General features: G+C 35.9%; 1 protein-coding gene across 1 annotated transcript in view; it reads right to left on the reverse strand.

Moving 5' to 3' along the window:
- Positions 1-27,354, reverse strand: part of TDRD3 (tudor domain containing 3) — a 134,938-nt gene that overhangs the window by 74,610 nt on the left and 32,974 nt on the right. The window contains exons 5-6 of the mRNA XM_006882731.1: positions 4,079-4,150; positions 1,363-1,512 (exon numbers count right to left, since the gene is read on the reverse strand). Coding sequence (XP_006882793.1) covers positions 1,363-1,512; positions 4,079-4,150 — 222 coding nt within the window. The remainder of the gene's footprint in view (positions 1-1,362; positions 1,513-4,078; positions 4,151-27,354) is intronic.

The following is a 27,354-nucleotide window of genomic DNA, read 5'->3' on the forward strand; positions in this document are numbered from 1 at the left end:
ACACACACATACACACACACACACATACACAAAATAAGACATATTATTTATAGAATATTGGAAAACGACACTGAATTAAATAACATAAAGAAATCAGGAGCTATAGTGGCTTAGTGGTAGGGAATTACACTGCCAACTGAAGACATGTGGTTTCAATTCACCAGCTATCTGTGGGAGAAAGATGGACAATCTCCTCCCATGTGATTTACTATCTATGAAAACCAACTGGAGGGTCTGCTATGAATTGGTTCCAACTCGATGATATACAACATCATGAGAAAATACACCTGCAAACAGAAAATTATGTTAAATCAACATTAGCAGATATTTATTAGCTTGTTTATATATATTCTACAGGTTTAATTCAAATTTAAATCATATTTTCAGAGACTAAAGACCTATAAATGGATTAATTCACTTTTTTATTATGGAGTTCTCGAAGAACAAAAAAATATTTTAAATGGTTTATAGGTACTGTTTGTGTAACTCTGGTGGCTTAGTGGGTAAGGAGCTGCACTTCCAATCCAAAGGTAAGCAGATGAAACCCACTAATTATTCCACTGATGTAAAATGGACAATCTCTTCCCCTGTGACTTGCAGAGTGGGAAAGCATGCTGGAGTGTCAGATACAAATCGGTAGCAACTTTCTGGCAATGAGTTACTTGTATAAAAAGAACTTCAGCATCTCAGTATAAAGCCACTGTAGCTTTGAACTGTGTGAATGCTCTATGTTAGCGTTATTTTAGCTTCTATGTGCTATATGGTAATCCTTAGTAGACTGTTTTACAGAGTGGAAATGCTAAAAAAAATTTTTCCTATAAAAATTAAAGATAACTGTTTCTTTGCTTTATGTCGCTGGTTTTAACATATTTTCCAAAAAAGCTCTACTTTCAGATAGTAAAAAAAGACTGTAATTCAATTTATTTTTTCACTATACATTAAATGGAATTAAAAGCAAAACTGAAGGTGATCTTAAAATCTACTAATTTACTCTCTCACATTTCTCACAAGTTGATACTATCATCCTGAAAAAGTGATGTTAGACTAAACAGTGATTGGAAACCCTCTGACAAATAAGAATTTTTTCAATTATTGCATCATTAAGAAGAAAAGGAAGAGGGTGACAAGAAGAGTGGATTACTAGCAAGAGTAACTTAATGGAACTGCCAAGGTGATATTAGAAAAATAGTATCAAAATGTTTAAGTCTAAGATCTTATAAAATGACAAAGCATTTTCTAATTATGGCATATATCAGAAGAACGTTAAAAGTTTGCTAAATTAGTTATATGAAATATTATGAGTCATATAAATAAAAATAATGATAAGAAAATAGAGGAGCTTGTGGTAATTAAGCTTCTTACTTCTTTGCTCTTTGCAACTTCTGCAATAGCAGCAGTCCTTTGCTTTTCAAATTCATCATTATCATTTGAAGGCTTGACAGGCATTGTAACTTGGAGTGTCTTTCTTCGATCAAGTTCTCTGCTATCCACTTGGGCATGAGATATACATTTCTGGGAACAGTAAATTAAAATAATCAATCCAGTAGTTCCAAAGAGATTCATATTTTTCACTGCAAAGTACCACTTCTACAAAGTTCGCCAAAAATACAAAACTATCCCATAATTTAAAAAAAGGGGGGAAATTGATTAATGTATCTTAAATAAAGACACCTAGAAAAATTAACTAAATCTATATAAAAACATGGCCATCTAATACTTGATATATATTTAAAATACAGGTGTTCTAAATTCCAACATAGGAAATAATGACTTTTCATAATTTTTAGCTTAAACAGTCTGAAGCAGCACACAAAAAGAGGTAAATTCAGCTTTTTCATTAAACTCTTAATTTTCCCATTACATAAGAGTTTGACAGTATAGTTATTTTTAACATATAAAAGGATGTCTCTGAACTTATAAAACAAAAAATTAAAGATACACCCTCTTCCTCATCAAGCTGATTTTTATTTTAAGTTTCATAAAATAAAAAGGGCACTACTGTAAAATAAAAAAAAAGTTCTCCATTCCAAACCAAGTGGTAAAAAAAAAAAAAATATCAAATTAAGTGAGTCTCTTCTCAAACATTAGCTTAAAAAAAAGAAGAAAGTAAATTTTCAAATAATATGCTATCCTAATATAGCACAATAGACAGTGAAGGGAGCTCTTATGGAGTTAGACTGCTAACCCAAAGGTGATACTTTCTGATGGCTCAAATCCCCCAGCAGCTCAGAGAGGAAAAGATAGCTAATCTCTTGTGGTTTTTGCATGGTCAGCTCTGAGTTGGCCAACTTGATTGCAATGAATCAACACAGAGTAAAACCTCCGAGAAGTGGAACTCTAACAGGACTGTCTTCTTTTTTCTAGCTCATCTAACTTTCTGCCTTTGACAGAATATAGTCTTACAATCTTTCTAGCACTGTCTATGAGTGGAAATATTTTAAGTTTTTCTTCTCTGACAGGTTTCATCTTCCACAGCTCTGGCTTTCCTAGGTTTTTCTGTAGATTTTCAACAACATAAAAAAATACCTTATTAATGCAATCATCATTATCTATCATTATCTTATGTACAAAGCTGAATAGGCTGTATTTTTTTCATAGTAGATTTTGTGCACAAATAACACTACCATAGCAGCAGCACATCTTTATTACAGTCTCGATCAATACCCTCTTCCAAAATTATAAAATACATCTCAAATTCTTTTTAAAAATTAGATCATTCCTCAGAAGAGGAAAAGCTGAGTAAGTATCCCAAATCACTATGAAAGAAATATCACCAGAATATCCAGGGGGAAAATAATTTCCTAAAAAAGTGTATCATTGTTTCTCTAATATATATTAATAGAACTTTTGTACTGTGCTTATTTGAGAGCTTTTAATTACACTTTGAGAAGAGATCATTTACATAGATGATCTTTTTATCTTGACTGCCAGTTTCAAAATCCTATCGAAAACCCAACATATTTCTAAAATGTATTCAAAACAGCCATCATGTAAGTATAAATTAAGTTTGAGTAATGTTACAAAACAAAAATCAAATAAAAAGCCTTTTAAGATATTTAAGTCAGATGATCCTACTCACTATCTCAACAACTGTTACACTAGAAATAAAAACCAAATTGTTATACAGATATGTCTTTCTTTCCTACCTGCTACATCCCTAATTCAAACTCACTTCAACCCAGTACTCTCCAGAGAAAATAAAAGGTAACTGCAAGATATATTACAAATAACTAAATTTTAGGGGTACATCATCATTGAGATAAAGAATAAGCAGCTCCAGAGATTAATACTTAGATCCTTATGGATAAGGAAAGGAGGGGGTAAGGGGATATGTTGGGGGTGCAAGTTAATGCTGGGAATAACCAAGAAGACACAAGATGCTGTCCTGTTGAAAAGATACCTCAAGGTAGCAGCGTGCACCAAGGAAGGTGAAAGAAGGAAAAACAGTAAAAAAAGGCATAAAACTATAGGTTCCATGGATAAAGGATCAAAGCTGTTGTGGTTGAAGAGGAAATGAAAACTGGAAAGAAAAGTAAGTCTCTGGATAACTAGAATGAGCATTTATATCAGGAGAGAACAGAGCGTTGGAAGGGACAGCTGTGACAGTAGGCTTAGCTAATGTGCATCCCTCCTTCATTTGTTTTTCTGCTTATTTGTCTTTACTTTACTCTCACCGTTGTTTCTTACCACTTTCTACAATTTTCTTTTCTCTCATTTATTTTTTCTTAATGAAATAAGAAATCCGAACATATTGTAGTCATCTCAGCATTGACTTTTTCTTTCTCAGTACTGTCATACAATGTTAACTGGCTGAAAAATTGCTCTTCAGGGAGTTCTTCATTTTCACCTGATAGCTATTTTCAATCTTTCACCTGATAGCTATTCAGAAAAATCTACATCAACAATTCATTACAGTAAAAAAATTAAAAAACAACTACTTATCTTTCTTGTACTTTATTTTTATTTAACTCCATGATCATCTAAATTAACAGTTCAGCATAAATCTTAATACAGTTTAAATACACAGGGAAAATATTCTTTTCCGATTAAAATTCATCTATTAATATGAAAATATTACCTGTCCAAAAGGCACAAAAGGAGGTGGTCCTCCTTCGGTTCCAATATTGCTCCTATTATGTTTTGACAAACTCTGTAAGAAAAGAACTTTATTAAAACAAAGATCATACACAGAAATATATTTTTTCACATAAAAGAAACCTTTTACTAGATTTTTATAGGATGTTGGAGAGGAATGATAAATTACTACAAATTATTTCAAATTACATAAAATGTCTGATTCTTAAATAAATATCAATGCTCTCTTCACACCTTTCCTTACCAAAACACGTATTTACATGCATACTTTAAAAATACTTATTAAACTATGTGTCTAGATAGCTTTTTAAAAACGAAAATCAAAATGACAACTTTTTAACAAGTCAATGATATATGTTAATAATAACTTTATTTTAAAGAATATTAAAAATATAACCTGAGAGAAAAGTACTTATCTGTTTATCAATGTTAAGGTTCAAATCTGGAAATTATCTTTAAAATGCAATTTCTAGATATATGACCTAATAGTAAGGACATACTGAAATTGATTTCTAATTGTCACAGTTTATAATACAAAGGTTTCTCTGCATTAGACTAAGATTTCCTTAAGAGAGTACTACATTTTTTAAAAAGCCATAGGATTAAATATTTCATTGTTCATTACTAAAAATAAGCTTCTAAACCACACTAATTTTCACTATTACGGTAAGGTGCTATTGTTGCTTCGATGTTAACTCAGTGACTTCATATACAACAGATGTGAACCTTGCCTGACTCTGTGCCCGCCTCACAACCTCTACTGTGCTTCAGCCTGGTGCTGCAGTCTGTGTGCCACCACACTCTCTCTATTGCAGCTCTCCCTCTCTTTTGCTCACCCTCTATTTCCAAAGCATGCTGCCTTTTTTTTAAAATGTATCTATTATTGCCTTTATTGTTTTGTGTGTGTGTGTGTGTGTGTGTGTGTGTGCTTTTTAAAAAATTCATTTTAATGAACATTTACAGAGATTTTGGATTTTCATTCATTTTTGCACTTTTTTCTTTACCCCTCTCCCCCCAGTTCACTCCTGTCTTTGAAAAGCAAAAGATAAACTTCTTTGTTGGTACACAATCCCCACTCACCCCCGCCTCTGCCCCTGCTGACCCCCAAATGCACTTCACTATGCAACCTTAATTCTGGATTAAGGACTGGCTCATCCTGACAGCATGGCTCAATGTGTAAGCCCAAGTCTCTCAATCTTTGATTCTCAGGAGCGCCTTGGCAACAGGTATTCCAAGACAGTCTTGGTTTTCATTTACTTACTTTCTTAAATTTTTCCTACCAATACCACAATTCAAAGGCATCAACTTTTCTTCAGTTTTCTCTATTCATACAAACAAAACAACTGAAAATACCACGGCTTGGGTCAGGCAGACAGCACTTCTGAAAATGTCATCCCTGCTCTTTAATACTTTAAGAAGATTTTAAATTCTTGGACAGTAAATTTGCCCAACATAAGACACCCTTTAATTTCTTCACTGCTGCTGCTTCCATGGGTGTTCACTGTGGATCCAAGTAAAAATAGATTGTTTACAACTTCAAGATCTTCTCCTTTATCATGGAGCTTTTAATTGGGAGAGCTGTGGAGATTTCCCCTGTAAATCTTAATTTTAGTATTGGAAAGATATTAATGTATTATAAAAGGAAAAGAAACAAACTCTTAGCAAATGTAATTTCTGTTACAAAAATCTTTCAGAAGCACTCTGTCCAGTCACCTATTCCTCTTGCAGATTTTGGTTTGTGGGAGTTAACACATACATAGTAATTCTTAAGCTTTAGTTGTTTAGTGCCATTTTCATACTTTGAGCTTTTTTAGCAATTATTATAGAAAATGTGTTGAAAATATATGAATAGATAAAGAATAAAGCCAGATAATCACCATGTGCACATTATAAAAACTACTATGTAATTTACGATCATTATATAAAGAGTAGTACAACTAAAGACCACCTGGTGGTACTGTGATTAAAAGCATTTACCTAATCACTTACAAGGCGGCTGTCTGAACCTCATAACCCATCCAGTCTCAAAATCTTGATGGAGTTGGAAGTAACATGAAGGCAGAGAATTTGAGATTTTTCAGAGGGTGTGCACTTTCTGCCATGACAAAGGTACAAGAACCAAACTATAAACAAAATTCAAGAACCTGCTTCTATAAACAATTTGGAACCTGGACAAACAACAACAGCTAGTAGAGGATTGTGGTTCCCGAGCAAAAGGAAAACACAAAGTAAGCTCTGGCTTTCTGCATACTCAATGATGCAGACAGAAGGTACTGAGGCTAAGTTTAGAAGAAAGATAGCATAGTTGAGAAGGCTGAGGCAATTAGGAGATGTTGGGGCGCGAACTCTAAAGAGAAATTGCACAAGAGAAGCACTCCACAAATCTGTATAGGTTTTCCACTGAGAACTAAGCTGACTCAAAAAAACCAACATGGAGTTGTAAATGGAAAGATCTCCACAGCTGTCAGGGTAAATAGTCCAGCTTTAACCCCCAGAGTAAAGAGATCTTGGCGATTATCTGAACTCTGTAGAGAAAGAGGGCTAAATACTATTTGGTGTCTTGTTAACTAACTTCCATCAAGTCAGGTCTGACTCATAGCCGTGCTTAAATCAGTTTCCAAGGCTGTAAACAGAAATGAAAGGAGACTAGATATCTTTCTCCCTCAGTATCACCTGTGAATCTGAAACCGACTCGCCTTTGAAGTAGCAGTGCAAAGGCCACCAGAGCTCCTTATTATGTGGAATACTCAAATTCATTGCCTTTAATTCGAAACTGATTCACAGCAGACAATCCAGCAGACCATCCTTCTGAGGCTGTAAATCACACAGGAGGAGGTGGTCCATCTTCGTTCTGAAAAGCTGCATGGGGAGTCAGACTGGCAGAGTGGCCTGCCCTTTGGGTTAGCAGCACAACTATCTACGACCACATCTTTAAATTCCTCAAAACACTCCTTCAAAGCTTGAATAAATTATACTTTCGAAACTTGGAAGCATCAAAATAATCCACAAATACCTTACTGCTACCAAAAGCTAAATTCTACACTTACGAAAGGAAGATAATAAAATTTAGACATGTAAGAATAACTTACATAAATAACACTGTCTCGCACCCAAGCAAAACCTACTAGGCATGCTAAAAAAAGAGGAAAGCTTGACTTAATTACAATTTTAAAAAATAGTACACAGACACAAATCTTGAGTTGGGGAAAAAACCCTCTTAAACTAGCAGCAACAAGGGTATTAAGCAGCTATTTTAATTATGTCAAAGTATTTGAATAAAAGCAATAAAACAATGAGAAGAAAAACGGAAAATATAAAATTAATTAAAAAAAAAAAAAAAACACAACCACAAACCAACAATGGAACTTCCAAAGGGGAAAATGCTATTGAAAATTAAAGTCTCATTTGATGAAATTAAGAGGAGTTCATACTGTACAAGAGTAATAAAATCTATCAAAATGAAAATTTTGAGAAAATATTAATGGGAAAATAAACAATTTCTGTAACCTGTGGAAAAAAAACTACAACAAACCAACAATTAATTGAGCATATGTGTAATTGGAACAATAAAATAATGGGCATGGGGGGTGGGGAATGATAAAAAGGAAGGCTAAGGTTTTCTAAACTTGATGAAAATAATAAACCCACACATCTAATAAGTTCAATGAATAGAAAGCAGAATAAAGAGACACAGACAAACCATATCCAAAAAAATGCCATAATCAAATCATCAAATATTTGACAACCAATAAGAGAAGATTCTAAAATTTAGCAGGAAAAAGACATGTGACATAAATATAGTGACTATAACTTTATTACACTTAAAATATCATAAAAATACAAGGAAATATTCATTTTGGAGGGAAACTTCCAAATATATGACAGTATAAAGTGTTCTTAAAATTTTGAATTACATGAAATATAAAAAAGAAACCCGACCTTCATAATGGAATGACAGGTGTTAGGACACTTTAAACATGTGGCTAAAAATAAAAGGACTTTTTGTCTCTTTTTAAACACTAAGTGGCTACTTAAAGGGGAAAATATAAACTAAGTCTCATGGCTTATACAGAATAAATAACAAAACGAGCATAAAGGACAAAATTGGTGAAAATGAAGTATATGCTAGAACTGGTGTGACAGAGTATATTAAACAAAATAAAGTAAAACCTACAAAAGCTAGAAACTCTATAAGGCAGAGATCTAAAAAAGAAAATTCAAATACTTTCCACCAGCAGACACTGACAGAAAAATATTAAGACTGCACCTTGTCAAAGGTGAAAAACTTGCATGACCTACAAAAACAAGGTAGAGTTCCAAAACTGACAGATTTCACTGTAATATTATTGAAATTGAAGAGTGAAAAGTTTAAATATATTTTAAACCCACAGAAGCCACAAAACAGGCATATATTTGATGACACATGCAAAGGGATAAGAGAATTATAAACAATATGCAATTCATTTACCAAAGGGAATAAAAATAGGATGAAGAAGTAAGAAATAGCAAGACAGTGTCAGTAATAAAAAATAGATGTCACCTCTCACATTATATTTGGCATTGTCCCAGACAATAAGACAAAACCAAAAAACATACAGAAAATATTCAAATAGGAAAGGAAGAAGTAAAACTCTATTTGCAGATGATATGATCTTATATACAAAAGGTCTAAAAAATCTACATACATAAAATCTATTAGAGTTAAAAAGTGAAGCAAAATTGTAGCATATAGCTCAATATAGAAAAGAAATTGTATGTCATATAAAAGTGTTACTTTAATATTTGAACTCAACTGGGATTAGAAGACTATCAATATATGTACGTTTCTGGATATTTGACCTGCCATTAAAAACAGAAAATTTTACAATGAAAAAAAAAAAAAAATCAACTCATGGGTGACCTTCCAGTGGGTATCCAGAGACTGAAATTACACAGAAAGAGACTCTTTTTTCTCCCAGGGAGCAGCTTGTGAGTTCAAACTCTTCATAGTGCAACTCCTTTCCCAAAAGGCCAACAACAACTGTGTTTACAAACTATGATTAATAAAAAAAGTACACAAGAAAAAAATATTCAGAACCTTACAAAGCAAATCAAAGTACAAAATCAGTATTTTGAAAACTACAAAATCACACTGAAAGAAATGAAAGAAAACTTAAATAAATGAAAGGACACCCCATAGAACTCATAGCTGACCCTCCACAGGGTTATCAAGGTTTTTGGAAGCAGACTTTCTCCCAAGAGCAGCTGATAGGGTCAATCCACTGACCTTTCTGTTTAATGGATGATGACTATAACCACAGCACCACCAGATCTGCTTTATGAAAACACAAATGATCCAAAACACGCAAGACAATCTTGGAAAAAGACCAGAATTGGCAAGGCAAACACTCTTCAAAATTTATTCCAAAGCTACAGGAATCAAGACAATTCTACTCAACTCATTGCTGTACAGTTGGAACTAACTTCTAGTTAACCCTCCAGCTGGTTTTCAGAGGTCATAAATCATATGAGATTGGCTCATCTTTCTGCTTCATAGAGCCTAGTGAATTAGAGCCAGAGAAGGACCACCTTTATGTTAGCAGTGCAACTCCCTATGGACTAGGCCTCCAGACCCAGGCTACTAGACCTTGGATTGTCGTGGTTAGCTGCTATGGAGTCCAGTATCATATATAGCAACCCTCTGAAGAAGAAATCTGAACTCTGTCCTATTCTGTGCCATTCTCAAGCGCTGCCCACTCTTTGAGCCCACTGCTGCAGTCACTATACCAATCCATCTCGTTGAAGAGCTTCCTTTCTTGAGCTGACCCTCCACCTTTCCTAGTATGATGTCCCTCTCTAAGGAACAGCCTCTCCTAGCAACATGCTGAAAGTATATAAGACAAAGCTTTGTCATTCTTGCCTCCAAGGAGCATTCTGGTTGCACTTTCTCCAAGACATATCTGTTGTTCTTTGGGCAGTCCATGAAATAGTATTCTTCTCCAATCTTAGATTAGACAATTTTTTTTAAAGTACTACAACTAACACAAGATAAAAATAGAGAAACCAGGAAAATTAGAAATTTTACTGTTTCAAAGAACATGTATCAATAAAGGGAAAAGACAACCCACAGAACCTGAAAAAAAATGTGCAATTTTGTTAAAGAAAGCCCTATATCTAGACTATAAATGGAGTTCTTTAATTTTAATAATAAAAAGACAAATAATTAATGAAAAATATGAATAGACATTCCTCCAAAAGATATATAGCACACTATAGTAAGCATATAAAAAGATGTTCAGCATCTTAGTCATAAGAAAAATGCAACTGAAAACAATGAGATACTGTTTACTGAATAAGTAAATTAGGTAGTAAGGTAGAAAAATTGGAATCTACATATGTTGCTGGTGAGAATTTAAAATGATCCAATTATTTTGAAAACTGATTGTTAGTTCCTAAAAATGTTAAACATAAACTACAGATCGAAAAGAAAGCAACTAGCATATACAAAAACTTCTACACAAATATTCACATCAGTATTATTAAGAGCCTTCGAGAGAAAACTAGCCAATTGTGTACTGACTGACCAAGAAGAAAGTCTGACACATTCACATATAATTAAATCTTATTCAAAATTAAAAGGTAAGAATTATTGATGTATGCAACAACATGAACTATGAAAATGATGTAAGAAATTAAATAAGTCAGTAATAAGGGGTTTTTTTTATGTGAGATGTCCATAATTGGCAAATCTAGAGATCTACAATTTAAAAATAAAAAGGAAAGAACTCGCTCTGCATTTCTAAAGCTGAAAGAATTGAAAAATAAATTCAAGCCTTAAGTTGCAAAACTTAGAGAAGCTATGAGCAAAATCTTGAATGACCTAGGAAATATCAAAAGAAGATGGAGGAGAATAAACAGAATCACTGTCACAAAAAGAATTGGCTGACATGAAATTACTCCAGGAAGTATCACATGAAGAATCAATAGTAATGAAGAAAAAAGTTCAAGCTGCACTGAAGGCATTGGCAAAAAATAAGGCCCCAGGAATTGCAGAGATACCAACTTGACATGTTCACATTAGAGAGGCATTGGACGTGCTCACCAGTGTATGCCAGCAAATGTAGAAGACAGCTAACTGGATGAGATCCATATCTGTTCTTATTCCCAAGAAAGATGTGACTCGACAGCACATACCACATCATTAATATTCATGCAAGCAAACTACTGCTGAAAATCACTCAAAAACAGCTGGATTTAGAAGAGGTGTGGCAAATGGAATATCACTGTTGATGTCAGATGGATCCTGTTTGTGCTTTATTAACTATGCAAAGGCATTTGACTGTGAGGATCTTAACAAATTAGCAAATTATGGATATCACTGATAAGAATGGGAATCCCAAAACACTAAACTGTACTTTTGTGAAACCTATACCTAGATCAGGATAGGGCAAGGTTCAGAGCTGTGTTACAAATGGTGCTCTGGGTTGCAGGTGACTCAACCACACATAACAACAACATACCTAGGTCAAGAGGCTGTTTTGCTAACAGAGCAAAAGAACACTCCATGTTTTAAAATTAAGAAAAGTGTGTGTCAGGGTTGTATCCTTTCTCCTAATCTATTCAGTATGTATGCTGAGCAAATAATTCATGAATCCAGACTCTATGAAAAAGAATGTGGCATGAGGATTGGAGGAAGTTCATCAGTAAGCTCTATCATGCTGATGACACAATCTTGATTGCTGAAAACGAAAATCTGAAGCATTTGTTGAAGATGGTTTAACATTGTACCCTTCAATATGGCTTGCATCTCAACTTCAAGAAAACAAAAATCTTCACCACTGGACTGAAAGTAAAATGATGAAAGATGAAAAAAAGACTGAAGCTATGAGTAAGTTTCTGTTACTTGGATCCACAATCAAAATACTAATTACCAGCAGTCAGGAAATCAGAAAACATACTGCACTGGGAAAGTCTGTAATCAGGGACCTCTCCAAATTATTGAGGAGCAATGATGCCAGTTTGAGGACTAAGGTAGACCTGATCCAAGCCATGGTCTTTTCAGTCACTTTGTATGTTGCTGAGAGCTGGGCATGGACTAAGCATGACAGAAGAATGTATGCCTCTGAACTGTGGTGCTGGAGAAGAGTACTGAATATCCCATGGACTACCAAAAGAACAAACAGCTATGTCCTGGAGAATCTGTAAGCCCGAGTACATGGAACAACCAGAGTGTTCCTTGAAGACAAAGGTGATATAGCTCCATCACACATACTTTGGGCATGTTACTTAGAGAGGCTATTCCTTGGAGAGAGACAATCATGTTTGGAAAGGGGGAAGGAGAGTAAAGGAGAGAAAGACCCTCAACCAGATGGACTGACACAATGACTGCAGCAATGAGCTTGATTATTGTGTCAGATTGTGAGGATGGTACAGGATAGGACAGGATTCAGATCTGTTTTTCACAGGATCTCTGTGTCATACGTGACTAGATGGCACTTAACAACAACACAGATGTTTAGAGGGAGCTTTGGTGGCCTACTGGTAAGAAGCTGCACTGCAACCCCAAAAGTACGCAAGTCAAATCTACCCACTGCTCTGCAGAAGGACGGGCTGTCTCCTCCCATACGATTCCTGCCTCTGAAAACCTGCTGTAATCGGAAACAACACACCCAATAGCAGTGATTTTGAGTTCTGAGTGTTGGCCTAGAGTCTTTCTTTTAAAAAAATTTTTGTAACAGGTGAATTTACTAACATTAATAAGGAGAAAAAAAAAACCCAAAACCAAGTTATGGACAAATTCCCTTTCTAAGTGTACATGACACATTTTTTAAAATCTTACTCTAGAATCCTGTTCATAGAAAATTGGTATCACTACCAGTCTAACACACAGAAGTTGGCTTATTTGGAAAATTAAGCTAAGATCTGCATCCTTGAGTGTTCAGAAGTCCCTTTTATTTTGACTAACTCTGTTAGTACAGTAGCCAGAAATACAAATCTCAACAATATCTGTTTTTGTCCCAACCCAAACATTCATTCCTCAAATTTTAGAGGTTTAGAGGTCTACCTTCATTCTAGGAAAAAAAACCCAAAAATTTAGTAATTAATAGATTTAATAAGCGTGGAAGGAGGAGTGGCATCCACTTCCATAATAGCTTGCCTCCAGAAACCCTATGAACCTGGAGAGAGGATGAAAGCACCCAAATGTCGAGGACTCTCCTTCTTAGGGTCGCTATGAGTCGCCTGCAACTCGACGGCACTTAACAACAACAAACTTTTAGAATTCAGGAAAAAGCAGTTTCTGCCCAAATATTTCTTTGGATTCTTATGTATTAAATCAACAGTTCTTAAATGCAATGTCCAGATAATAATTTCCTTAGTTCTTAAAAAAAGACAAGCCAAATTTTCTAAAGTCCTAATAAACTGTCGGAAGATTGCACTTACAAAAAAATTAAGACTTGTTTTCCTTCTGCCTAAAGATGTCTGAGGAGAAATGTGGCATCAGGATTGGAGGAAGATTCATCAACAATCTGCGTTATGCAGATGACAGAACCCTGCTTGCCGAAACTGTAGAGGACCTGATTCATTTGCTGTTTGCTGTGGAAGGTCAAGGACTGCAACCTTTACTATGCATTGAAGCTCAATATCAAAAGAACAAAAGAACACCACTGGGCCAATTGGCAGCACTGTGATGGATGGTGAAGAAATTGAGATTGTTTACAGCTTTAGTTTGCTTATTTCCCAATCAACACTCTTGGCACCAGCAGCTACGAAATTAAAAGATGTATTGTGTTGGGAAAGTCTGCTGTTAGCGACCTCTCCAAGTACTGAAGAGCAATGATGTCAGTCTGAAGATTAAAGGGCACCTAATACAGGCCATGGTCTCTGCAATCACTTTTTATGCATCAGAGAGTTGGACAATGACTAGGGATGATAGAAGGAGAATTGATGCCTTTGAGCTGGGTGTTGGAGAAGAGTACTGAATATACCAGAGACTACTAAGAGAACAAACAGGTTCGTCCTGGACAGGGTTAAATCAGGCTGCTACTTGGAGGTAAGGATTCTGAAGCTTCGTCTGCCATACTTTGGAAATGCTGCAAGGAGGAACCAGGCCTTTCATGCTTGGTAGGGTGGAGGGACACTGCAGGAGACGAAGACCCTCAATGAGATGGATTGATTCAGTGACTGGGGTAAAAAGGGGAGGTGTGTCAGAGACATTAAGATTGGCACAGGATAGAGCAGGGTTTAAGGCTGTTGGGCAAAGTGTCGCTCTGAAATGTGGGTGACTCAACGGCACATAACAACATCATCATCAAAGATGTCTGAATGTGGTAAGGGTGGGAAAGCCCTTACTAAAGGGGGGTGGCACGCATTTCCTTAAGGTTCGACATTACAACATTCAGGGCATCATCAAGCCCACCATCTGCCATATCTGACTCCATCTAAAAGGAGACACACTGGGTGCTGAAGGAGACACCTGATCTGGGACAACATCACCTACACACCAAGTACAAGACCATCTCTGCCACGGACGTGATCTAAGCACTCAAAGGCCAGGGATGTACCCTTTCTGGCTTTATCAGCTCACTTGAACACTATAGTTTTCTTACATTCAAAGGCCCTGTTTAGGAACTCCCCCCCCCCAAAAAAAAATTAATACTAAAATTATTTTGCTAATTTTTCTCAAGTAAGCAAAGCGAAAACATATGAACAGTAGGGAGAAGTATTAAAGTAACTCATTATGGTCAAGCTGGAACTAACTCCTAGTTGATCCTACAGTGGAGTTTCTGAGGCTGTAAACTGCACAGAAGGAGATTACCTTTCTCTTGCAGTGTAACTGGTGGATTTGAACCACCACAGTTAACACTTCTATGTTAACAACACAATCCCCTACAGAATAGGCCAAAGAGCACTTGAAGATTTCCTCTAAACTCATTGCCACTGAGTCAGAAGTGACTCACAGCAAACTCTACAATGAGTTTTAGGGAGTTGGTAAGTTCAAAAGATTGTCCATTTTCCTGCCATGTAGCAGCTGATGGATTTGAACTGCCAGAGAGGCGATACCTTTGGGTTAACAGCATGAATTCCTACAGACTGCCACCAGTGCTCATCTATTGTAAAAGGAGTACACACAGCATGGGGGTGGCTGGGTTAGCCTTTTCTTGCTTTATAAAGGGAAACTGTTCCCATCAATTACATCCATAATTCCATACCAATAGCTATATGGGCAGAAATGCCACCCAACATGGTCCTATTTCTATTAATCACTGAGTTCAATGTTCATTGAAAATTGACTCACTGACTTTCCTCATAGTTATGGGGTTTATTATGGAAATGGGTGGAGGAGTTGGACGAGGCAAGGAATATCACGCAACGCAACTCCAGGTTTAGTCCATCAAATCCAAACCAAATTAACAAGAAGACACAATTCCTCAATTAGTTCAGACAGGTTCTCAGGCAACAAGCTGAAGTCTAGGTTCAGTTTAGCAGCACAAATAAACCTCTGTCTCCCTCAATCATACAGAAAACTTTATCTCAGGGCAGTTCCAAATCAGCTTTTCTTTCCATCAGCAAGCAAAATCCTTAACTGTGGTTCCATCTCCAGAGTTTTTCTGGTTACACCTTGCCACATTCTCTTCACAGCAGTGCCACAGTCTCTTTACCATCTGCCATAGTCTTTTCAACCTCTCTCTTCCACCATCGTTCAGTCTGCAAAGTGTTCTCATATACTGGTCCTACTGCTGAAAATTTCCAAGACCATGTGTCTGCAGTTAAGGTAGTTGGAGACCATGCCCCCAATGGGACTAACAAATTGGATAGAAAAGCCAATTTTCACAGTTCTAACGCCAGACTTATAAAGGATATATAATTTTTTCCGTCCACTGTACAAGCCTTGAAAACTTCTAAATGTGGTTAAAATGACAGCATAGTATTACGCAGTCTGTATGGCCGTTCCTGGAAAAGGCAACAGGAAAAGTGCGGAGAGATGGAAGTAATCAGATCCATTCCTCAATCACTGCCATAATGAATCACTGTCAACTGCCATCAACACACTTTATCTCTCAGATGAGTAGACATAAAACTGAATTTATTTTCACTTTTGGTGATTCTGTTCTCCAAAAATAAAGATAATTTAAAATATATTTTTTGGTAATTAAACATTGTGGTGATCAGACCTAATTTTAACAAAGGGAAAAAAGGACTAGACAGGAAATATGACCTACTAGAGGTTCAAAGACTTTGCTGTTGTTGATTGCCTTCGAGTCGAACATGATTCATAGCAACCCTATGAACAAAAGGCCTGAAGCCCTTCTACAACCACTGACATTTATCAAAATTCACAGAGTTTCCAGAGGCAAGTTGTTTAGGAAGCGGATGCCACTGCTTCCAAACCTCTCAAAGAAAGTTATTGGTTGAGTTGCCTGCAATGCATAGCCACCCTATGCACAGCAGTTCTGAACCCCTCCCTGTCCTGAGCCAGTCTCCCTAATTCTGACACAACCCCCAGTGCCCCTGTTCTGTATCAATCCATCTCATCCAGGGTTTCCCTCTCCTGCACTGTCCACTCACCATTCCAAGCATGATGTTCTTCTCCAACAACCAATCTCTCCTAGACACAAGCACAAAGTAAGTAAGGTGGAGCTCAAAATCCTAGCCTGCAAGGAGAGATTTGGTTTCTCCCTCAGTCCATGGTATATACGTTCAAGACTATTGTCCAGCATGACAACTCAGAGACATCCATTCTTCTTTTGGCATCCTTAGTCATTGTCCAACTTTCTGAAGCATAACAAGTAATGGAGAAAACCAGGGCCTGGATTAGGTGCACCTCTGTATCTAGAACTGACATCACTGCTCTTCAGCACTCTGGAAAGGTCCATGACAGTAGATTCTCCCAATGCAATTCGTCTTTTGAATTCCTGACTGCTGGTATTAAGAGTGTTGATTGAGGATCCAAGCAAGCTGTAATTGCTAACAACCTCAGTCTCTTCTCTACCCACCACGGCACTGCCAGTTGGCCCAGTGGGGAGAATCTTTGCCTTCTTGATGCTGAGCTTCAATGCATATTAAAAACTACAATGCTTGACCTTTTGCAGCAAGTGCTTCAGGTCTTCTTCAGTTTCAGCATGCTTCCTCATTTATAAAATGAGTATGTTGTTGTTGTTATGTACCATCAACTATGAGTCAATGAACATCTGAATCTTGCCCTACCCTATTCTCAACATTCCTGATAGACTCAAGCACATTGCTGTAGTCACTGTATTGATCCGTCTTGTTAACAATGAGTACAGCAATACCTATGTCATTGTGTACACACACACACACACACACACACACATACCCCAGGCCTATTAACTCAAGGTCTTCAAGGCAGTTCCAACTCCTAGTGACCTTCCATCAGGTTTCTCACACTGTACATCAATACAAGAGGAGATGGCTTATCTTTCTCCTTCTAGCCACTGGTGGATTTGAACTGCTGACATTATAGTTAGAAGACCCATAGTTACGCTCGACATCATCAGGGGCTGCAAATGTAGCTCAGAGTGTTACTGTTAATTATTCCTACTCATAAAAGCAACAAAGAATAAGAAATAAGCAAATTTTTGTAAAGGATATAAAGCTCAGAATCCAGGAACTAGTAAAAAATTTATGAGATTATATATAAGAAATGTTCACAATCACTGGCAATCAGAGAGATGTTAATCAAAACAACCACCTCATCCAAGTGGCAGTAGCAAAGTTTAACAGGACAGTAACCAATAAATGTTGGAGACAATGTGGAGAGATCGGAATACTCATGCACTGCCAGTGGGATTGTAAAACAGTAAAATTCTGGAAGGCAATTTGGCACTTCTTCAAAAAGCTAAACATAGAAATCACATAGGATCCAGCTATTGCACTACTAGGAATATATCACAAGGAAATTAGAACTGAGACATGAACAGAGATTTAGACACTTACATTCATAGTTGACATTATTCACCACAGCAAGAATATGGAAACAGCCCAAATGCTCATCAACAAATGAATGGATTGACAAATTGTGGCATAGTTACACAATGGAATGCTATGCAGCACTAAGGAATAAAGGAATAATGATCTCGTAAAATACTATACAACATGAGTCTAGAGAGCATTATGCTAATTGAAGTAACTCAGTTTCCTATAGGCAAATACTGCATGAGCCCATTATTGTAAAACTAAGATTAACTAGTAAGATGTATATAAATGTTCAAAAGAGGAAGGGGAAAGGGGACAAAGGAGAAGGATGGAAATCACTAGTACACTAAATCACTAGCAGAGTTTAGTGGGCAGATGTGGGATAGGGGCATGAAAGAAAAGATCTAATTGGCACTTGAAAAGACTGGTGTAATAATGGACACAGATCAATAGTAATTCATTACATAAAATATCAATATATGAATGATTATATGAAACACAATGTAAATGAAAAATTGTGTAAAAAAACAACATATAAGAATGAAACACAACGTACATGAATGTATGAAAACCAATAAAAATAGTTTAAAAAATATTAAAACAGAAATATTAAAAACAGAAAAAAATATTACTATTCTCTTTCATCTTGCTAGCTATAAACATTTAGCCTAACAAATATAAAACACCGTTTAAGAAATAAAAGTACTGAAAGTTTAAGAAATAAAAATATTAACATTAATGACACTGAACTATCTGAATAATAATATACACTAGTTGAAAAACATAAAAATGAAAAGTTAGTCCAAGTATAAAGAAACTGAAGAAAAAATATTTGTCACTTGCACTTGGAGATGCTAAAATGTTATAAAGATGTATTACTTTGTAAATTATACGTGGTAAAGAATTCCCTAGAACCTGCCTTGTCAAACATGAAAAATGGGGAAAAATATCAAGCTTTAAATTTTGTTTTTCCTTTACCTTTCTCCAGCCACTTCTCATTTAGTTTTTCGCATGTAGTTTAAATATTGTTCAATGCTCTCTTAGCCTTTTTATTTAATAAAAATATTTACAATTCCCTAACTTCCTAAAATAACACTATGGTTCAGGGTTTATATGTGTACATTTTTGGAAGGATCACCCACCTGCCAGATGCTCAAGTAAATGAGCTCTTCACGGGTCCTACATTGCTATGGTTACCAAACCAAAAAATGATAAAAAACAAATAGAACTATAATTATATCACATTTTAAAGCATGGCTTTCAGGAAAGAAGATGTAAATATACAATATAACATTCCAAAGATGACTAAACTACATATGTGCATGGAGTGTGTGTTGAGGTGAGTAAAGGAGATTCTGGAAATATTTAGCTAAAATCACAGTTTGTTTCTGTCTGGTTGTGGAACTATTATTTAAGATACTGTTCTAACAAAGAGATGTACCACACTTTTAAAAAAAACTTACAAAAACAGTAGAAATGAGTAAATTTCTTTGGGAATTTCAAGTTTCTAAATTTGGCTCTTTAAGTTAAACTGTTAAGCCATTTCTGAATTATATGCCTATGTATCATTTTCAACTAAATAATGAAATTATGGAACATTATTAAACAATGCATACGGATGCAGCCCAAAACAGAGCACAGTAAAGTTTGTGAAAGCCTGTGAAAGGTGGAACCTGTCAGAAGGAAAATTCAAGCATTTTCACTAATATGGTTGCTTCAGTCTAATAAACATTTGAAAGCCAGACAAAGAAAAATGTGGATAGAATCAGAAAATGTTTGGTATTGGAACTGGAATAGAAAGAAGCATAGATTCAAAAGCAGTAAAGCACAAGAGTCAAGAGTTGAAAGCACAGCCTTTTACTTTCTTCTGCATTGTTACTGGAAGTACATACTGCATTTTGCTACTGTTCAGAGTACGTTTCTTCTTTAAATGTTTGCCTTTTGTGCTCACTTTTTTTTTCTTGGTCAGTAAATGACGTGAAGAACACTGATACATTTGGAAGGAGCTAATAAATTCCTTTATTATTATTATTAAATTCTAACAACACACACTTTTTTCTTGTCTTGGTAACTTATACTTTTCTCCTTATCTTTAATTTTGGTTTTGCTTTTACCTGTTTGGAACTCTGATTTGCATTACTATAATTTTCAAAATCCGTTTCATTTAATTCTTCCCCTCCCCTTGCATGTCCACAAATACACAATTTGTATCTCTTCATTTAACATTCTCAATGTCTGTACAAAAGCAAAAAACTTTTTGTCAGAAGAAAGTTTTTCTTCTTAAATATTTTACTGGAGTTCTAACTTAATCATATGTTAAAATATTTTTCATTTTAAAATGTACACATTTTCAAGAAGATCAGAGCACAGCTTCTCTAAGAACTTATTTCCTGTGTTTCTTTCATAAGAAGAGTTTATTTCTTCACAGCCATGGGCAAGGAAGTTAGAAATTTATCTTGGAAAGAAAGAACTGGCATTCTCAATGTAACTGAAAAGGATTGTCCAGGAAGCTGTAATTAAGTTCAAGTTTGGCAAAATACAAATTTATACAATTATTTTTTAAAAAGGATAAAATAATTCAAAAGTACAAGAGCAACATCAATGTAAACCTCAAGAAAAGAAAGACTGGAAATCATGCAGAAAGGGATAGCTTCAGTGCTTCAAAAAGGATTCACTTACAATGTAGCTTATAGGGAGCCAAGCCAGGTTGACAAAGATGTTAAAAACTCATTTATAAAATTATTTACTGCATTGAAGCGGATGAAGGAGAAAATAGTTTAAAATTAAAATATTTTAGGGCATTATGATTATCATAAGAGTTCGGAATGAGGGTTGCAGAGTGGAGTATACTTGGGGTAGGGCTGGAGATGTGCGGGGTGTGGGAGGGGACTGTATACCAATGAAGGAGTTTGTCTTTTGCTTTTCAAGGAGAGGAGCTAACTGGGGGTGGGACTGGGGTGGGAGTGGGGTGGGTGGGCAGAAAAGTGCAACAATGAATGAATGGAATTCCAAAATCTCTGTAGATGTTCACTGAAATGAATATTAATAATAATAAAATTTTAAAAAATTAAAACAGTACATACAGTGTTATAGCCCTAAAAACTCTGTAAATACCAACAGACTGCTCTTTCTTATAGGCAATGCCGAAAAGGAAAATGCAAGAAAGAAGGTGCTCACAGGGTCAGTTTCTGAAAAAAGATTTACCATCCTTTTGATCTCCTTTACAGATGGGACACATGGAAAACTATGAGTATTTTGGAAGAGCAAGAATATAAAAATTAATTTGCTTTCAGTAGAATTAAAATAGAATAAAATGCAAGAATGGAGGCTTTTTTTTTAATTAAATTTTTTTTTATTTTATTATTTTTGTGTGAGTGTACCGTCACATCAGATCTGACTGGTACAGGAGGAGACTGTCCCTCCTTCCCCGGCAGAGCATCTGGTGGATTTGAACCGTACACCTTTGGGATTGTAGTTGCAACTCCTTACCACTAGGCCACCAGAGCGCCCCTAAGAATGAAGGATTTTAAGTAAACTGAGTAATAGCATAAAAAACCAAAATCAAAACATTACGTTTTGTTCACTGACAATGCCTGTGTCTAATATTTGTCTAATATTTTCTTTTCTACCATTCATGTTGTTTGTACCATAATGTCTGAACAACAGAATTAGGTAAAATGTTAAACTATAGGAAGTTACTGCTTCAAGAAGTAATTGCTAAAACTAAGAGGTGTTAATGACTAGGGGTGACAGAACGAGAATTGATGTCTTTGAGCTGTGGTGTTGGAGATTACTGAATACACCACGGACTGCTAAGAGAACAAACAGGTTCATCCTGGAGAGGGTTAAATCAGACTGCTTCTTGGAGGCAAAGATTCTGATGCTTCATCTGACATACTCTGGACATGTTGAAAGGAAGGACCAGTCCTTGGAGAGAAACGTTATGCTTGGGAGGGTGGAGGGACAGCGCAAGAGAGGAAGACCCTCAATGAGAAGGAATAATTCAGGATAATGGGGGTAGGTGCGTCAGAAACAGTAAGTTTGGCACAGGATAGAGCAGGTTTAGGGCTGTTGTACAAGGGGCTGCTATGAGTTACAGGCGACTCCATGACACTTAACAACAACAAGAAGGCACTTAAAATCTGATGGGAAAATTGATGTTCTGGATGTAATTTCATTTCTTAAGCTGATGATCAAAACATTGAGGAAAAACTGTAAGAAAATGCTTTTAAAACTGTAGGGTTGTTTTTATTTGATAGTGGGATGGTATATGACATAAATAACTGTTACCAAAGGAAAGTGGATGAACCATAATAATAAGAAACAAACAAACAAAAAAGAAACACACAAAACCTGGCCTGTCAATAATCATATTTAATGTAAAGACTAAATGCACCAAATAAAAGAAAAAGATTAGCAGAATGAATTTTTTTAAGGGGGGGGGTGGAAAGCCCATCAATATGTTGTCTACAAGAGACACATTTCTAACGCTGAAAAAAATATATACCAAGCAAATAATATTCACAAAATAAAGTAGAAGTGGTAATACTAAATTCTGATAAAATAGACTTCAGAATGAAAACTACCATAAAAGATAAGGAAGGGCACTATTTAATGATTAAAGGCATAGTAGATCTAGAAGACATAACATTGGCCAACATCTATGAACCAAATGATAGATCTGCTAAATACATAAAACTGGTAACAGAATTGAAGAAAGAAATAGCACCACAATAGTGGTAGATGATTTTTTAACACACCACTCTCACCAAAGGATAGGTTAACTCAAAAGAAACTTAACAAAGATGCAGAAGATCTAAATGATACATTCAGCCAACTTGACCTTGTGGATGTATTCCAAGTACTGTACCCAAGTAAAACTCAATTCATTTTCTTCTCAAGTGCACAAGGCACATTTTTCAGAACTGATCACAGAGTAGGGCATAAAGCAAGCCTCAACAAATTAAAAAACAGTGAAATAACACAAAGTATCTTCTCAGACTACAATACCATAAAACTAGAAATTAACCACGAGTTAAAACTTATAAAACCACCACTGTGGAAGCTAAATAACACCCTGTTAGAACACAATTGGATTACAGAATAAATAAAGAATAAATTTAAAAGTTCTTCAAAACAAATGATAATGAAAATACAAAGTACCAAAAATTCTGGGATGCAGCTAAGGCAGTCCTCAGGGGATAGTTCATAGCAATTGGTAAACACATAAAAAAAGAAGCAAAAAAGCAAAATTAATGATCTAACTCAACACCTTTATCAAACAGAGAAAGGACAATCTAACCCTATTTCCAAGTCTAACAATACCATGTAGATTCAGAATGCAAAAGATGTTTATAAAAATACAGGCAGTCCCACCTTACACTGATGTCAACAAAGGTATTACTGAAATGAACAATATAGACAAAAAAGGAACTGTGGACAAGACTATGAAAGAGAGGATGAGGAGCTATTATTAGGAGAGTCAGAGATTTTCAAACACAAGTTTTTCCCTTTATAAAACTGCTAAATTCTAAAATCCCCAAATCTCTGCCACTAAATCAGACCAACTCATACTTTAGCAGGTTTCTAAGACTGCAAACTGCATGGGAAAAGATGACCCAACTTTCTCCTTTTCATGTGGTGGATTCAAAGCATAAAAAAACTCAACCTTTGGGTTAGCTGCACAATTCTCAAGAGACTTTTGCTACCAGATGGCCCTTATGAGCTTTGAAGGGATCAGAAAGAGTTAAAGGAGACCAAGCATTTTGTTAACGTCTATTGAATTATAAAAGTATTCAATAATTTCCTATCAAAAAATTAAAAGAGCTGCCATTTAATGTATCTGTTCGGCTAGGGTATGTACTCTTTGCCTTTAAATTGAAACTGACTCACAGCTGATCCTCCAGGTTTTCTATGGCTACACATCATATGATAGCAGACCGTTGTCCATCTTTCTCACAAGGAGCCAATGTTGGATATGAACCTCCAGGGACACTATTTTTAAGTTAGCAATAGAACTTCCCATATAATTTGTATAAATAGGAAAACAGTTCTTTTTAAAAAGAAAAAAAAATTTTTTTCTAATCCTATTTTAAAAAAGAAAAAAAGAAATACTTTCTGGGTGTTTGTGAGTTGCTGCTGTACACAAGTAAGAGCTGACTCCTAGCTCATTCTCCAATACGCTTTTAAAAGGCTGTAAAGTACACTGGAGGTGACTGTCCATCTTTCTCCTGTGGAACAGCTGGTGGATTACAACTATCTGCCTTTGGGTTAGCAGCACAACTTTACCACCAGACCACCAGAGACCTCAGAATTCTTAATATAGAGTCATGGAAAAGTGTTAAGAATGTATGCTCTCAAAGATGTAAACCACAGAAGACCCAGAAAAACTATCTGTCCCATGAAGTTCCAGCTCTCACAAATTTCAATGCATCACAACAAACGAGTACTAAAGAATAAGAAAGTGCTGTGTCTTTCTACCCATTTTTCCAACACCAAAGCAACTGCACACTAAGGAAATAAGCAAGAACAGCTTATTCTTTTTAAAGCTTAATATACTGTTAGGCCTATTCAACTGTTTTAGAAAACATGCAAATTTTGAGAATGATAAAAGAACATTAGTTTCAGCTCCAAGAGTAATGAAATATACTTCTTTTATTACAAATATTTTTACTGTGCTTATCAAAAGTTAATTGAAAGCTACTACTATGAAGCTATAGAAAGACTACAGAAGTTCCTGACTACTTTCCCAGTGCAACAGATGCCTCAACTACAGAGTTTTTCAGTGCAATATGTCTCCTGATCTCTTGACTTCTGGTACCAAGTGTACTGATTGTGGATCAAAGTTAATATGAAACTTATGACAGTCTCAATCCTCTCTCCATCCATCACTGGTACAGTGGCAAAGACTTCTGCTTTTTTGACAATGAGATACAATCCACATTGAAGGTTGCTGTGCTTCAAGTCTTCATCACTTTCAGCAAGCAATAACAGAGATTATTAATGAGTCTTCCTCCAATCCTGATGCCACATTTTCCCTCATACAGTCCAGCTTCTTACAAAATTTGCTTACCATATAGATTAAATAGATGTGGAGATAGGATACAACCCTGATGCACACCTGTCCTAATTTTTAATCTTTCAATGTTCCCTTGCTCTGTTCACACAACAGCCTTTTAGTCTAGGTATAGGTTTCACATGAGCATAATCAAGTGTTCTAGAATTCCCATTCTTCTCCAATATATTTGTTACGGTCCACACAATCAAATGCTTTTACACAAAAAAAAGGCATTTTTCATGAATTCTTTGCTTTCAGCCACAGTCAATCTGACAATAATACCAATGACATCCCGGATGCCATGCCACAACTTCTAAGTCTAGACTGAGCGTCTGACAGTTCTAGCCATTTTCTAATAAATAGCAATATCTTGCTTGAATCTGATAATAATGATATTGCTCACTAACTGCCACATTCTGTTGGATCACCTTTCTTGGAAATTGGAACAAATATAGATATCTTTCAGTCAGTTGGCCAGGCAGCTGTTCTTCAAATTCCCTGGCATACACTGGTGAGCACAATTTGAGTATCTGTCATTTGAAATATGTCAATCAATATCCAAACTATTCCTGGGGCCTCATATTTTTGTCAATGTCCTCAGTGAAGCTTAAATTTCTTTTCCATTATCATGTACTTATTGAAATATTTCAATTCTTTTTTTATAGTGACTGTGTATTATCACCATCTTCTTTTGATGTGTATTGGATAGTTCAAGATTTTGCTCACAGCATCCCTAAGGATTGCAAGTCAAAGGTTGAATTTGTTTTTCAGTTCCTTCAGCTTGAAAAATGCTCAGTGAGTTCTTCCCTTTTTATTCTCCAATTCTAGATCTTTGCACATTCCTTTATACTACTGTGCTTTCTTCCAGTGCTACCCCTCAAAATCTTCTGTTCCGCTTTTTTATTCCTTTTGTTTTAGTTTCTCAGCACTACAGTGCAATTTTCAGAACCTCTTCTGATATCCATTTAGGTCTTTTCCCCCCGCTCCCTTCTGTCTTTTTAGTGAGCTTTTTCTTTTTTCATGGAAGACGTCCTTAATTTCTCCCACAAATCATGTGGTCTTCAATCACTAGTGTTCAATTTTTCAAACCTATTCTTAAGATGCTTTTTTAAATTCCAGTGGGATAGATTTAAGATAATATTTTGGCTCTTGTGGACTTGATTTCATTTTCTTCAGTTTCAATTCGAACTTACGCATGAGTTAATTGCTGGTCTTGTTCCACTGTGAGCATCTGGCCTGGTTTTGGCTGCTGATATTTAGCTTATGCAATGATTCTTTCCACAGATTTCATCAATCATAGAGAGTCCATCTTGTGAGGGCCATGTGTAAAGTCACTGTGTTTTTTCAAAAAGGTATTTGCAATGAAAAAGTCACTGAATGTACAAAATTTAATCATTCTTCTCATGGCTTCATATCTATCACCAGGTCCATACTTTCCAACTACTCTCATTCTTCATTGCTTCCAACTTTTGCATTCCAATCATCAATTATCATTAATGCATCTTGACTGCATGACTGGTCAATTCTGCACTGTAAAATTTGATAAAAATCTTCAAATTTCTCCACATTGGCTTTAGCTGTGGAAGTGTATATTTGAGTAATAGTTGTATTAACAGGTCTTCCTCGTATGTGTATGGATGGGAGCTCTGGTACCTAGTGGCAAAATGCTGCACTGCAATTCCAACGGCATGCAGTTCAAATCCCCCAAATGCTCTGCAGGAGAAGGATGGGCATCACTTCCCATGGAATTAACAGCCTCTAAAAACCCACCAGAGGGTCAGCTATGGGTCAGTTCCAACCAAATGGTACACAACAACATCCTAACACTTAACACTGGACTTCAAGATACAATGAATTAAGACTATGTCATCTCAAAAGGCAAACTCACTGCATTCAAATTGGAACCAAATGATAACTGATATTCCAAGCAGGTTTTCAGGGACTAAAAAGTGCACAGGAAGAGACTGTCCATCTTACTCCTACAGAGTCACCAGTGAATTCGAACCTTAAAAGAAGGGCCACCATTCGGTTAGCAGCACTATCCTAATTTAACTAACTCACGCTACAAACCAGGCAACCAGAGCACTGCGGACTAGGTTATAAATGGCGTTAAGTGCTAAATGAAGATATCTAAAATAATACTGCACATAATACTGAATAAAATAATACTGAAATAATATTGCATTTCTATGGATAATGGAAGAACACTGTTGGGTATATTGCCAGCAGATGAGCCCCACAGGTTGGAAGGCACTCAACAAGTCAATGGCGAAGAGCTGTCTCCTCAA

Source organism: Elephantulus edwardii, unplaced genomic scaffold, assembly GCF_000299155.1.
Source record: "Elephantulus edwardii isolate Elephantulus edwardi_28Jun2011 unplaced genomic scaffold, EleEdw1.0 scaffold00023, whole genome shotgun sequence".
NCBI lineage: Eukaryota > Metazoa > Chordata > Mammalia > Macroscelidea > Macroscelididae > Elephantulus > Elephantulus edwardii.